The sequence below is a fragment of the Salmo salar genome, chromosome 07 (assembly GCF_965601325.2).
Source record: "Salmo salar chromosome 07, fSalSal1, whole genome shotgun sequence".
NCBI classification, from domain to species: domain Eukaryota; kingdom Metazoa; phylum Chordata; class Actinopteri; order Salmoniformes; family Salmonidae; genus Salmo; species Salmo salar.
In genome coordinates this window covers 14,764,591-14,779,313 of record NC_138297.1, presented here as the reverse complement: position 1 = coordinate 14,779,313, position 14,723 = coordinate 14,764,591, and the positions used below count along the sequence as shown (strand labels likewise).

The 14,723-nt window shown below is 45.4% G+C and overlaps 1 protein-coding gene across 23 annotated transcripts in view; it reads left to right on the top strand.

Moving 5' to 3' along the window:
* Positions 1 to 14,723, top strand: part of ank2b (ankyrin 2b, neuronal) — a 328,402-nt gene that overhangs the window by 239,822 nt on the left and 73,857 nt on the right. For all 23 annotated transcript variants that reach the window (XR_014392867.1, XR_014392870.1, XR_014392869.1 and 20 more), the window contains 6 exons: positions 6,236 to 6,334; positions 6,443 to 6,640; positions 6,874 to 6,972; positions 11,278 to 11,376; positions 11,534 to 11,632; positions 13,328 to 13,525. Coding sequence is in view for 18 of the 23 variants with exons in the window: in XM_082977374.1 (XP_082833500.1) it covers positions 6,236 to 6,334; positions 6,443 to 6,640; positions 6,874 to 6,972; positions 11,278 to 11,376; positions 11,534 to 11,632; positions 13,328 to 13,525 (792 nt within the window). In the remaining 5 variants the exon portion in view is untranslated. The remainder of the gene's footprint in view (positions 1 to 6,235; positions 6,335 to 6,442; positions 6,641 to 6,873; positions 6,973 to 11,277; positions 11,377 to 11,533; positions 11,633 to 13,327; positions 13,526 to 14,723) is intronic.

The window sequence follows — 14,723 nt, the reverse complement described above, 5'->3', positions numbered from 1 at the left end:
CAGTATGAGAGAGGGTCAGTGAGTGTGTACTGTATGTAGGATGTATTGATCAGTATGAGAGAGGGTCAGTGAGTGTGTACTGTATGTAGGATGTATTGATCAGTATGAGAGAGGGTCAGTGAGTGTGTACTGTATGTAGGATGTATTGATCAGTATGAGAGAGGGTCAGTGAGTGTGTACTGTATGTAGGATGTATTGATCAGTATGAGAGAGGGTCAGTGAGTGTGTACTGTATGTAGGATGTATTGATCAGTATGAGAGAGGGTCAGTGAGTGTGTACTGTATGTAGGATGTATTGATCAGTATGAGAGAGGGTCAGTGAGTGTGTACTGCATGTAGGATGTATTGATCAGTATGAGAGAGGGTCAGTGAGTGTGTACTGTATGTAGGATGTATTGATCGGTATGAGAGAGTGTCAGTGAGTGTGTACTGTATGTAGGATGTATTGATCAGTATGAGAGAGGGTCAGTGAGTGTGTACTGTATGTAGGATGTATTGATCAGTATGAGAGAGGGTCAGTGAGTGTGTACTGTATGTAGGATGTATTGATCAGTATGAGAGAGGGTCAGTGAGTGTGTACTGTATGTGGGTGTAGGATGTATTGATCAGTATGAGAGAGGGTCAGTGAGTGTGTACTGTATGTAGGATGTATTGATCAGTATGAGAGAGGGTCAGTGAGTGTGTACTGTATGTGGGTGTAGGATGTATTGATCAGTATGAGAGAGGGTCAGTGAGTGTGTACTGTATGTAGGATGTATTGATCAGTATGAGAGAGGGTCAGTGAGTGTGTACTGTATGTAGGATGTATTGATCAGTATGAGAGAGGGTCAGTGAGTGTGTACTGTATGTAGGATGTATTGATCAGTATGAGAGAGGGTCAGTGAGTGTGTACTGTATGTGGGTGTAGGATGTATTGATCAGTATGAGAGATGGTCAGTGAGTGTGTACTGTATGTAGGATGTATTGATCAGTATGAGAGAGGGTCAGTGAGTGTGTACTGTATGTAGGATGTATTGATCAGTATGAGAGAGGGTCAGTGAGTGTGTACTGTATGTAGGATGTATTGATCAGTATGAGAGAGGGTCAGTGAGTGTGTACTGTATGTAGGATGTATTGATCAGTATGAGAGTGGGTCAGTGAGTGTGTACTGTATGTAGGATGTATTGATCAGTATGAGAGAGGGTCAGTGAGTGTGTACTGTATGTAGGATGTATTGATCAGTATGAGAGAGAGTCAGTGAGTGTGTACTGTATGTGGGTGTACTGCATAGCTGCTGGATGTGTGTGTGTGTGTGTGTGAGTGAGAGCTGCAGATCAATGTATTTACAGCTAGCCCTCTAGAGAATAACTTGCTGAGCCTTAACGCCCTCCATTCTGACCTCCTGTTATTCCTGTGTTCTTGGCCGTTTTGCTGCTCAGTCAGCTTACTGAATTAATTTAGGGCAAAAAACACTCTTCCTCCTCTCTCAAATCACTCCATCACTATATCTCCCTCAGGTAGCCTGACAATCAATCCATATTTCGTGTCAGAAAATGTCATTTTTTAAATTATGCGATTGATATTTGAGTCTGTTACCAAGGTATTGAATCCTATTACACAACGGGTGGGTCTAATCCTGAATGCTGAGTGGTTAAAACTGCATTCCAGCTGGTGTCTATTCCACAAGTTACCACCGGCTAAATCTATGATGTTTAAATGCCTATTTACTCTGTTCCATCTGACTCCGCAATCCACTGTCTCATCAACCCAGCCAGGCAATTTATAAAAAGCATCTAGACATTATCTCACATTTCTTTTAGACTAACATTTAGTTTTCAAAAGCGGTGATTTGTATAAACCTTGCTGTCTGTCTCTCTGACATTTGCAACATTGTTTCAATATTGAAATTGGATCTCCAGCTGTCCCATAGTAATGAACGTGTTGGGAGTCGGGACTAGCCAGACAAATCAAATCAAATCACATTTTATGAGTAGCCATTTGATTAGATGTTCAGGAATCTTATGGCTTGCGGGAAGAAGCTGTTTAGAAGCCTCTTGGACCTAGACTTTGGTTGCTCTGGTACCGCTTGCCGTGCGGTAGTAGAGAGAACAGTCTGTTACTAGGGTGGCTGGAGGCTTTGACAATTTTTAGGGCCTTCCTCTGACACCGCCTGGAATAGAGGTCATGGATGGCAGGAAGCTTGGTCCTGGTGATGTACTGGGCCGTACGCACTACCCTCTGTAGTGCCTTGCAGTCGGAGGCCGAGCAGTTGCCATACCAAGCAGTGATGTAACCGTCAGGATGCTCTCGATTGTGCAGCTGTAAAACCTTTTGAGGATCTGAGGACCCATGCCAAATCTTTTCAGTCTCCTGAGGGGGAATAGGTTTTGTCGTGCCCTCTTCACGACTGTCTTGGTGTGCTTGGACCATGTTACAGACAGACAGGCAGCGTTTCTCAGCCTGTCGAAATCATGAATCAGCTGGCATCATTTTTATGGATATATACGAAGAAGTATCAATAGAAAACAGGTGAAACGAAACGAAGTGCAGCTTGTTTGCAGTCTTTCCAGCTTCAGTTTGAAGTGATTGTGTTTGAGTTGTTGGCTAGATCCTCTGAACAACAGTGTCCTGACGAGAGAGCACATTTTCTATGCCAGGTGAAATCACGCCTCATTAGCTCATTGTTATGGATGTATCCAAATAAATGTCACTAGAAAACAGCTTAAACAAATGCAAATGCAGCTACTTTGTTGTTATTCTGGCTGCACTTTTTGACGTAACTGTAAGTTAGCCGTAGTTGGCTTGCTAGCGAAGGGATAAGAACGTTGCCAGCCAGTATGGCAATGGAACATTTAGAACCAACGACTGGGTCACGTCCATAGATACAGAACAAAAAGACTGAACGACTGGGTCACGTCCATAGATACAGAACAAAAAGACTGAACGACTGGGTCACGTCCATAGATACAGAACAAAAAGACTGAACGACTGGGTCACGTACATAGATACGGAACAAAAAGACTGAACGACTGGGTCACGTCCATAGATACAGAACAAAAAGACTTAACGACTGGGTCGCGTCCATAGATACAGAACAAAAAGACTGAACGACTGGGTCGCGTCCATAGATACAGAACAAAAAGACTGAACGACTGGGTCGCGTCCATAGATACAGAACAAAAAGACTGAACGACTGGGTCACGTCCATAGATACAGAACAAAAAGACTGAACGACTGGGTCACGTCCATAGATACAGAACAAAAAGACTGAACGTCTCTTGCAACCGAACCGATAGAACGAACGACCAGCCGGCTTGGGTAGCAACCTTAGATTTGTATCGGGGCTATATCTTGTGGAAGGATGAAATAGTATGAATAAATTCATCAAAATAACGTTTTTTTAATGAAAATATGTAAATCATTATTTGAATATGTCGGTAACCCATTACATAAAAGTGATAATGCCCGAGAAGCCAGTATTTGGAGGATATATTGTCCAGAGTTAATGTAAATATTGCATAGAAAGATAATGCGATTAGATCCTAACGTCACTATAACTTCTAATTAATGTCAGATAACAGCAGTATTCTTCCAGTCGGTGCATTACAACACCCATTTAGGCCCTTAATATACTATCCATCCATATATCATATTACATAATGATACATAATGTTGATTTGATATCATAGGTGGATTCAATCAATAAATCAATCAAATGTATTTATAAATCCCTTCTTACATTTTTTACATTTACATTTTAGTCATTTAGCAGACGCTCTTATCCAGAGCGACTTACAGTAGTGAATGCATACATTTCATACAATTTCATACATTTCATTTAAAAAAAATTCTGTGCTGGCACCCCGTGGGAACATCAGCTGATGTCACAAAGTGCTGTACAGAAACCCTGCCCAAAACCCCAAACAGCACGCAATGCAGGTGTAGAAGCACAGTGGCTAGGAAAAACTCCCTAGAAAGGCCAGAACCTAGGAAGAAACCTAAAGAGGAACCAGGCTATGAGGGGTGGCCATAACAGAACATGGCCAAGATGTTCAAATGTTCATAGATGACCAGCAGGGTCAAATAATAATAATCACAGTGGTTATAGAGGGTGCAACAGGTCAGCACCTCAGGGGTAAATGTCAGTTGGCTTTTCATAGCTGATCATTCAGAGTATCTCTACCGCTCCTGCTGTCTCTAGAGAGTTGAAAACAGCAGGTCTGGGACAGGTAGCACGTCCGGTGAGCAGGTCAGGGTTCCATAGCCGCAGGCAGAACAGTTGAAACTGGAGCAGCAGCACAGCCAGGTGGACTGGGGACAGCAAGGAGTCATCAGGCCAGGTAGTCCTTAGGCATGGTCCTAAGGCTCAGGTCCTCCGAGAGAGAGAAAGAAAGAAAGAAAGGGAGAAAGAGAGAAAAAGAGAGAAACAGAGAGAGAATTAGAGAGAGCATACTTACAATCACACAGGACACCGGATAAGACAGGAGCAATACTCCAGATATAACAGACTAACCCTAGCCCCCCGACACAAACTACTGCAGCATAAATACTAGAAGCTGAGACAGGAGGGGTCAGGAGACACTGTGGCCCCATCCGATGATACCCCCAGACAGGTCCAAACAGGCAGGATATAACCCCACCCACTTTGCCAAAGCACAGCCCCCACACCACTAGAGGGATATCTTGAACCACCAACTTACCATCCTGAGACAAGGCCGAGTATAGCCCACAAAGATCTCCGCCACGGCACAACCAATGGGGATTATGTGATTAGAACGAACATAATATCATCATGTTGGTATAGAGTACCTTATTCCCTATATAGTGCACTACTTTTGACCTGGATCCATATGGTTCTGGTCAAAAGTAGTGCAACTATATAGGGAATAGGGTGCCATTTGGAACGAATCCGAGGCTATAGCACAGCTGTGCAATTGCAACAGATGGGTCAGTGTGGGACAGGGTATCAGTTATCACAAACTCCAGTATAATATTCTACTATAACAGTCTGTTTAATCACTATCATATCTCCAGTATAATATTCTACTATAACAGTCTGTTTAATCACTATCATAACGCCAGTATAATATTCTACTATAACAGTCTGTTTAATCACTATCATAACTCCAGTATAATATTCTACTATAACAGTCTGTTTAATCACTATCATAACTCCAGTATAATATTCTACTATAACAGTCTGTTTAATCACTATCATAACTCCAGTATAATATTCTACTATAACAGTTTGTTTAATCACTATCATAACTCCAGTATAATATTCTACTATAACAGTCTGTTTAATCACTATCATATCTCCAGTATAATATTCTACTATAACAGTCTGTTTAATCACTATCATATCTCCAGTATAATATTCTACTATAACAGTCTGTTTAATCACTATCATAACTCCAGTATAATATTCTACTATAACAGTCTGTTTAATCACTATCATAACTCCAGTATAATATTCTACTATAACAGTCTGTTTAATCACTATCATATCTCCAGTATAATATTCTACTATAACAGTCTGTTTAATCAGGAAAACCTCTGTACTGACTGGCAGATTGGATAAAAGAATAAAACCTGTGTGTATTTACTTGTAAACAACCTCCACAACAACAACAACTAAACCCTCACCTAAAAGCAGGTCCGTCGTCATGTTTTATTACACAGCTGATTTGAGGGATACAGGGGATGCTGTGTTCGTTCTGCCTGTTGAATCTTCTTTAGTTTGATATGGTCATGTATTTAACTAAGCCTTTGGTCCACTGCTGATAGACATCTACCAAGATACTCAGGGGACGTGAGGAATGTAAGTCCGCTGTGGATCAATGAGCTTCAGTCTGCAGTGTATTCACCAGGGAATGGAACCAACACCCCTTAGATGGACATGTCATCAGTGCTGTGACCTAATCACTAGGCTACCTGGGCGGCAGGTAACCTAGTGGTTAGAGCGTTGGACTAGTAACCAAAAGGTTTCTAGATCAAATCCCCGAGCTGACAAGGTAAAAATCTGTCGTTCTGCCCCTGAACAAGGCAGTTAACCCACTGTTCCTAGGCCTGGTTAAATAAAGGTTAGATCAAAAATAATATACTACCACTGTTGACCTTGAGCTGTGTGTGTGTGTGTGTGTGTGTGTGTGTGTGTGTGTGTGTGTGTGTGTGTGTGTGTGTGTGTGTGTGTGTGTGTGTGTGTGTGTGTGTGTGTGTATTTGTTTGATGATGACCATCTGTGTGTTTTCTACAGGACGGCCTCACACCTCTACACTGTGCAGCCAGGAGTGGACATGACCCAGCAGTGGAGCTACTGTTGGAGAGAGGAGCACCTATGCTGGCCAGGACCAAGGTATGGACACTTGCACACATGGACATGGACACACACACATGGACACACACACATGGAGACACACACACTCCCTCTCTCTGACAGTCTTCTCTCTCTCTCTCTCTGTAGAACGGTCTGTCTCCTCTCCACATGTCCTCTCAGGGTGACCACGTTGAGTGTGTCAAGCACCTGCTGCAGCACAAGGCGCCTGTTGATGATGTCACACTGGACTACCTGACGGCGCTGCATGTCGCCGCCCACTGCGGTCACTACAGAGTCACCAAGCTGCTGCTGGACAAGAGGGCCAACCCCAACGCTAGAGCACTGGTAAGACTAAACGCTCCTATACCCACTAATACAATGACTGTCATTACAAGGACCATTACTGCAGGCCAATATGGTTCCTGGCCATTTTGACCATTTTGTCTCAAAGAGACAGAACAAAGTGTTGGAGTGAAAATAAGATGGCCTCTCATATATGTCTCAACATGTCAACATGTCCCTACATGTGTATGTAGGTGTGTTTCATACATCATGTGTCTGGTGTGTGTGTCTGTCAGAATGGTTTCACTCCGCTGCACATCGCCTGTAAGAAGAACCGAGTGAAGGTGATGGAGCTGCTGGTGAAATACGGAGCATCTATCCAGGCCATCACAGAGGTACGAGACTGTGGTCAGTCTGGCCACTTCAGATATGTGTTTTTGAACTTTTTTCATTACAACAAGCTTGGCAATATACACACAAGTACAACTAGACCAGATTACACTATTTACCATGCAACCACACACACCTTTACTCTTCAACACTGTTGATGTGGAGTCCTGTTGACGTGGAGACCTGTTAATGTGGAGACCTGTTAATGTGGAGACCTGTTAATGTGGAGACCTGTTAATGTGGAGTCCTGTTGATGTGGAGACCTGTTAAGGTGGAGACCTGTTAATGTGGAGACCTGTTAATGTGGAGACCTGTTAATGTGGAGACCTGTTAATGTGGAGACCTGTTAATGTGGAGTCCTGTTAATGTGGAGACCTGTTAATGTGGAGACCTGTTAATGTGGAGACCTGTTGATGTGGAGTCCTGTTGATGTGGAGTCCTGTTGACGTGGAGTCCTGTTGTGGAGTCCTGTTGTGGAGTCCTGTTGTGGAGTCCTGTTGTGGAGTCCTGTTGATGTGGAGTCCTGTTGATGTGGAGTCCTGTTGATGTGGAGTCCTGTTGTTGTGGAGTCCTGTTGTTGTGGAGTCCTGTTGATGTGGAGTCCTGTTGTTGTGGAGTCCTGTTGATGTGGAGTCCTGTTGACGTGGAGTCCTGTTGACGTGGAGTCCTGTTGATGTGGAGTCCTGTTGATGTGGAGTCCTGTTGATGTGGAGTCCTGTTGATGTGGAGTCCTGTTGTGGAGTCCTGTTGATGTGGAGTCCTGTTGATGTGGAGTCCTGTTGATGTGGAGTCCTGTTGATGTGGAGTCCTGTTGACGTGGAGTCCTGTTGTGGAGTCCTGTTGTGGAGTCCTGTTGTGGAGTCCTGTTGTGGAGTCCTGTTGATGTGGAGTCCTGTTGATGTGGAGTCCTGTTGATGTGGAGTCCTGTTGTGGAGGAGTCCTGTTGTTGTGGAGTCCTGTTGATGTGGAGTCCTGTTGATGTGGAGTCCTGTTGACGTGGAGTCCTGTTGACGTGGAGTCCTGTTGACGTGGAGTCCTGTTGATGTGGAGTCCTGTTGATGTGGAGTCCTGTTGATGTGGAGTCCTGTTGATGTGGAGTCCTGTTGTGGAGTCCTGTTGATGTGGAGTCCTGTTGATGTGGAGTCCTGTTGATGTGGAGTCCTGTTGATGTGGAGTCCTGTTGTTGTGGAGTCCTGTTGACGTGGAGTCCTGTTGACGTGGAGTCCTGTTGACGTGGAGTCCTGTTGACGTGGATTCCTGTTGACGTGGATTCCTGTTGACGTGGAGTCCTGTTGATGTGCAGTCCTGTTGACCTGGAGTCCTGTTGACGTGGAGTCCTGTTGTGGAGTCCTGTTGATGTGGAGTCCTGTTGTGGAGTCCTGTTGTGGAGACCTGTTGATGTTAAGTCCTGTTGATGTGGAGTCCTGTTGATGTGGAGTCCTGTTGATGTGGAGTCCTGTTGATGTGGAGTCCTGTTGATGTGGAGTCCTGTTGATGTGGAGTCCTGTTGATGTGGAGTCCTGTTGATGTGGAGTCCTGTTGATGTCAAGTCCTATTGACGTGGAGTCCTGTTGATGTGGAGTCCTGTTGATGTGGAGTCCTGTTGACGTGGAGTCCTGTTGACGTGGAGTCCTGTTGACGTGGAGTCCTGTTGACGTGGAGTCCTGTTGATGTGGAGTCCTGTTGATGTGGAGTCCTGTTGATGTGGAGTCCTGTTGATGTGGAGTCCTGTTGTGGAGTCCTGTTGATGTGGAGTCCTGTTGATGTGGAGTCCTGTTGATGTGGAGTCCTGTTGATGTGGAGTCCTGTTGTTGTGGAGTCCTGTTGACGTGGAGTCCTGTTGACGTGGAGTCCTGTTGACGTGGAGTCCTGTTGACGTGGATTCCTGTTGACGTGGAGTCCTGTTGATGTGCAGTCCTGTTGACCTGGAGTCCTGTTGACGTGGAGTCCTGTTGACGTGGAGTCCTGTTGTGGAGTCCTGTTGATGTGGAGTCCTGTTGTGGAGTCCTGTTGTGGAGACCTGTTGATGTTAAGTCCTATTGACGTGGAGTCCTGTTGATGTGGAGTCCTGTTGATGTGGAGTCCTGTTGATGTGGAGTCCTGTTGATGTGGAGTCCTGTTGATGTGGAGTCCTGTTGATGTCAAGTCCTATTGACGTGGAGTCCTGTTGATGTGGAGTCCTGTTGATGTGGAGTCCTGTTGATGTGGAGTCCTGTTGGCGTGGAGTCCTGTTGTGGAGTCCTGTTGTGGAGTCCTGTTGACGTGGAGTCCTGTTGACGTGGAGTCCTGTTGACGTGGAGTCCTGTTGTTGTGGAGTCCTGTTGATGTGGAGTCCTGTTCACGTGGAGTCCTGTTCACGTGGAGTCCTGTTGACGTGGAGTCCTGTTGACGTGGAGACCTGTTGATGTGGAGTCCTGTTGATGTGCAGTCCTGTTGACGTGGAGTCCTGTTGACGTGGAGTCCTGTTGACGTGCAGTCCTGTTGACGTGGAGTCCTGTTGACGTGGAGTCCTGTTGTTGTGGAGTCCTGTTGATGTGGAGTCCTGTTGACGTGGAGTCCTGTTCACGTGGAGTCCTGTTGACGTGGAGTCCTGTTGATGTGGAGTCCTGTTGATGTGGAGTCCTGTTGACGTGGAGTCCTGTTGATGTGGAGTCCTGTTGACGTGGAGTCCTGTTGATGTGGAGTCCTGTTGACGTGGAGTCCTGTTTGATGTGGAGTCCTGTTGATGTGGAGTCCTGTTGATGTGGAGTCCTGTTGTGGAGTCCTGTTGATGTGGAGTCCTGTTGACGTGGAGTCCTGTTGATGTGGAGTCCTGTTGATGTGGAGTCCTGTTGTGGAGTCCTGTTGATGTGGAGTCCTGTTGATGTGGAGTCCTGTTGATGTGGAGTCCTGTTGATGTGGAGTCCTATTGACGTGGAGTCCTGTTGATGTGGAGTCCTGTTGTGGAGACCTGTTGATGTGGAGTCCTGTTGACGTGGAGTCCTGTTGACGTGGAGTCCTGTTGATGTGGAGTCCTGTTGATGTGGAGTCCTGTTGGCGTGGAGTCCTGTTGGCGTGGAGTCCTGTTGGCGTGGAGTCCTGTTGTGGAGTCCTGTTGTGGAGTCCTGTTGACGTGGAGTCCTGTTGACGTGGAGTCCTGTTGACGTGGAGTCCTGTTGACGTGGAGTCCTGTTGACGTGGAGTCCTGTTGTTGTGGAGTCCTGTTGATGTGGAGTCCTGTTGATGTGGAGTCCTGTTCACGTGGAGTCCTGTTGACGTGGAGTCCTGTTGACGTGGAGTCCTGTTGACGTGGAGTCCTGTTGACGTGGAGTCCTGTTGACGTGGAGTCCTGTTGATGTCAAGTCCTATTGACGTGGAGTCCTGTTGATGTGGAGTCCTGTTGATGTGGAGTCCTGTTGATGTGGAGTCCTATTGACGTGGAGTCCTGTTGACGTGGAGTCCTGTTGACGTGGAGTCCTGTTGACGTGGAGTCCTGTTGACGTGGAGTCCTGTTGACGTGGAGTCCTGTTGACGCGGAGTCCTGTTGATGTGGAGTTCCAGTGACTTGTGTTTTGACCAGAACTGGCTTCACATGCATGAATGGTAATAATACTTGGTAATGATGAAAACCCCCTCTCTCTCTCTCTCTCTCTCTCTCTCTCTCTCTCTCTCTCTCTCTCTCTCTGTCTCTCTGTCTCTCTGTCTCTCTCTCTCTCTCTGTCTCTCTCTCTCTCTCTGTCTCTCTCTCTCTCTGTCTCCCTCCCTCTCTCTCTCTCTCTCTCTCTCTCTCTCTCTCTCTCTCTCTCTCTCTCTCTCTCTCTCTCTGTCTGTCTCCCTCCCTCTCTCTCTCTCTCTGTCTCCCTCCCTCTCTCTCTCTCTCTGTCTCCCTCCCTCCCTCTCTCTCTCTCTCTCTCTCTCTCTCTCTCTCTCTCTCTCTCTCTCTCTCTCTCCCTCCCTCTCTCTCTCTCTCTCTCTCTTTCTCCCTCTCTCTCTCTCTCTCTCTCTGTCTCCCTCCCTCTCTCTCTCTCTGGCTCCCTCCCTCTCTCTCTCTCTCTCTCTCTCTTTCTCCCTCCCTCTCTCTCTCTCCCTCTCCCTCTGTCTCCCTCTCTCTCTCTGTCTCCCTCCCTCTCTCTCTCTGTCTCCCTCCCTCCCTCTCTCTATTTCTCCCTCTCTCTCTCTCTCTCTCTCTGTCTCCCTCCCTCTCTCTCTCTGTCTCCCTCCCTCTCTCTCTCTCTCTCTCTCTTTCTCCCTCCCTCTCTCTCTCTTTCTCCCTCCCTCTCTCTCTCTGTCTCCCTCCCTCTCTCTCTGTCTCCCTCTCTCCCTCCCTCCAGTCTGGCCTGACTCCCGTTCACGTAGCAGCCTTCATGGGTCACCTCAACATCGTTCTGCTGCTGCTACAGAACGGAGCCTCCCCTGACGTTAGCAACATTGTGAGTGATGGGGGTTAACGTCAGGCCAGTGGGTGTGAGTGTGTACCTGTACGTGTGTTTTTGTGTCTGTGTCTGTGGGTGTATGTGCGTCTGTGTGTGTGTGCGTGCGTCTGTGCACATGTATGCTTCTCCTGATTCAGGTGTATGTTGTGTGCAGCGCGGGGAGACGGCTCTACACATGGCGTCCAGGGCAGGACAAGTGGAGGTGGTGCGCTGTCTGCTGAGGAACGGAGCCATGGTGGACGCTAGAGCCAGGGTAACACAATACACACAACTCACCACTTCACTCCCACTTAGTACTAGTACTCACCATTCCCCTCCCACTTAGTTCTACTCTACTCTACTCTCCACTCTGCTCTATACTCTACTCTATACTCTACTTTATACTCTACCCTATACTCCACTCTATACTCTACGCTATACTATAGTCTATACTCTATACTCTACTCCACAATCTACTCTACTCTATACTCTACTCTATACGCTATACTCTACCCTATACTCTATGCTCTACTCTACCCTATACTCTACTCTATACTCTACCCTATACTCCACTCTATACTCTACGCTATACTATAGTCTATACTCTATACTCTACTCCACAATCTACTCTACTCTATACGCTATACTCTACCCTATACTCTACTCTACTCTATACTCTACCCTCTACTCTATCCTCTACTCTACTCTATATTCTACTGTACTGGATACTCTACTCTACTCTATACTCTAATGTATACTCTACGCTATACTCTACTCTACTCTACTCTACTCTATATTCTACTCTACTGTATACTCTACTCTACTCTACTGTATACTCTACTGTATACTCTACTCTACTCTATACTCCACTGTATACTCTACTGTATACTCTACTATATACTCTACTGTATACTCTACTCTACTCTATACTCCACTGTATACTCTACTGTATACTCTACTCTACTCTACTGTATACTCTACTGTATACTCTACTCTACTCTATACTCTACTGTATACTCTACTCTACTCTATACTCTACTGTATACTCTACTCTACTCTACTGTATACTCTACTGTATACTCTACTGTATACTCTACTCTACTCTACTGTATACTCTACTGTATACTCTACTCTACTGTATACTCTACTCTACTCTACTCTACTATATACTCTACTGTATACTCTACTCTACTCTACTCCACTGTATACTTTACTCTACTCTACTCTACTCTACTCTACTGTATACTCTACTCTACTCTATACTCCACTGTATACTCTACTCTACTCTATACTCCACTGTATACTCTACTCTACTCTACTCTACTCTATACTCCACTGTATACTCTACTGTATACTCTACTGTAATACTGCCTACTCTACTCTATACTCCACTGGTATACTCTACTGTATACTCTACTCTATACTCTACTGTATACTCTACTCTATATTCTACTCTACTCTATACTCTACTCTACTGTATACTCTACTCTATACTCTACTCTGTATTCTACTCTACTCTATACTCTACTCTACTGTATACTCTACTCTATACTCCACTGTATACTCTACTCTACTCTACTGTATACTCTACTCTATATTCTACTCTACTCTATACTCTACTCTACTGTATACTCTACTCTATACTCCACTGTATACTCTACTCTACTCTACTGTATACTCTACTCTACTCTACTCTACTCTACTCTACTCTACCCCCTACTCTACTCTACTCTACTGTATACTCTACTCTACGCTACTGTATACTCTACTCTACTTTTCTCCAAGAAACCCATTATCACCACATACAGTAACTTCAGGAAAGCGGGGCTGTAAAATAAAGCATTACTACTCTCATTAAACTTCAAGTACTGTAAAAGTGATATCACTCATAGCCTCAATCTCTCTGTGGACATCTATAATAAAATACATATTCTACCCCCTATAACCTCCATGTCTCTGCCCCCGCAAGGAGGACCAGACACCCCTCCACATCGCGTCTCGTCTGGGGAAGACTGAGATAGTCCAGTTGCTACTGCAGCATATGGCCCACCCTGACGCCTCCACGACTAACGGATACACACCTCTCCACATCTCAGCCAGGGAGGGACAGGTGGACGTGGCTTCAGTACTGCTGGAGGCGGGCGCCTCACACTCGCTGGCTACTAAGGTGGGTAGAGATAATACACGCACTCACACACACTCACACATACCTACACATGCACTCACACACACCTACACACTCACACTCGCACACACCTACACACACACACACACACACATACCTACATTTCTTTGCCTAAGCTCAAGCACACATACACGGTACACACACCTGTGCATATTGGTGTGGTTTTTATGGGGATTTTTTTTATGGATGGAATCCATCCCCTTCTTTCTGTGTGGATTATATCATAAATATATCTTGATTCGCTGTATGGCCTCTTTTACAGGCACAGACAATGGGCCACTGTCAGTGTGACCTGGTTTAATCAATTCAAGATTTATGATGCTTTGGAGAACCCCTGGCTTCTTCTCCTGAATTTAGCAAGTAGATGTCCACTTCTGTCACTGAAGGATATTCAACATCCGTGGACACAACGATATATCAGTGCTAATTTATTCATGTGCTCTGAGTTTATGATGCAGTAAAATTCACCCATCTCTCTCTCTCTCTCTCTCTCTCTCTCTCTCTCTCTCTCTCTCCCTTCTTCTTCTCTCTCCCCCTCTTCTTGTCTCTCTCTCTCTCTCTCTCTCTCTCTTTTCTCTCTCTCTATCTATCTCTCTCTCCTCCCTTCCCCCTCTTCTCCTTGTCTAATGGGGATAACAGGTGTGGCATTGTTAGCATCAACAACAGGACAGGGACAGTGGTATGCCCGTTGAACAACATCTTCCTAGTCGTGCTCCTCTCTGCCTCTGCCCTAATCGCCTGTGTTTGATCTGTTAGATAGGTGACGTTTTACACCCTATAGATTCTAATCTTTATCTTCTGTTTTTCACAACACCACCATTAGTGCCTCTCATTCTCTTCTTATCTACACATTGTTTCTACTCGGATGTGTATTACATCAGAAATAAACCAGCGTTACACAGACAAAAGGATTCCCTCCCTTCATGGGCTGGGTCGTAAACACGGGAGACATGTGACATGGGAGCAACACCATCGTCCTATCACAACAGCCTAATGTGACAATGGCTAAAGAGCACCACCTGGTGGCTGCGTTGTTATTATGCTACTGATCAGGTTTTACTCTGTAAATTTGATTTTGGGGTATTACCTATGATTGCATAAGCAATGTGTGTGCACAGAGATTTCTTGTTAATCCAATTTAACAAGATGCACAATATGTTTGGTTCACATACATCATTAG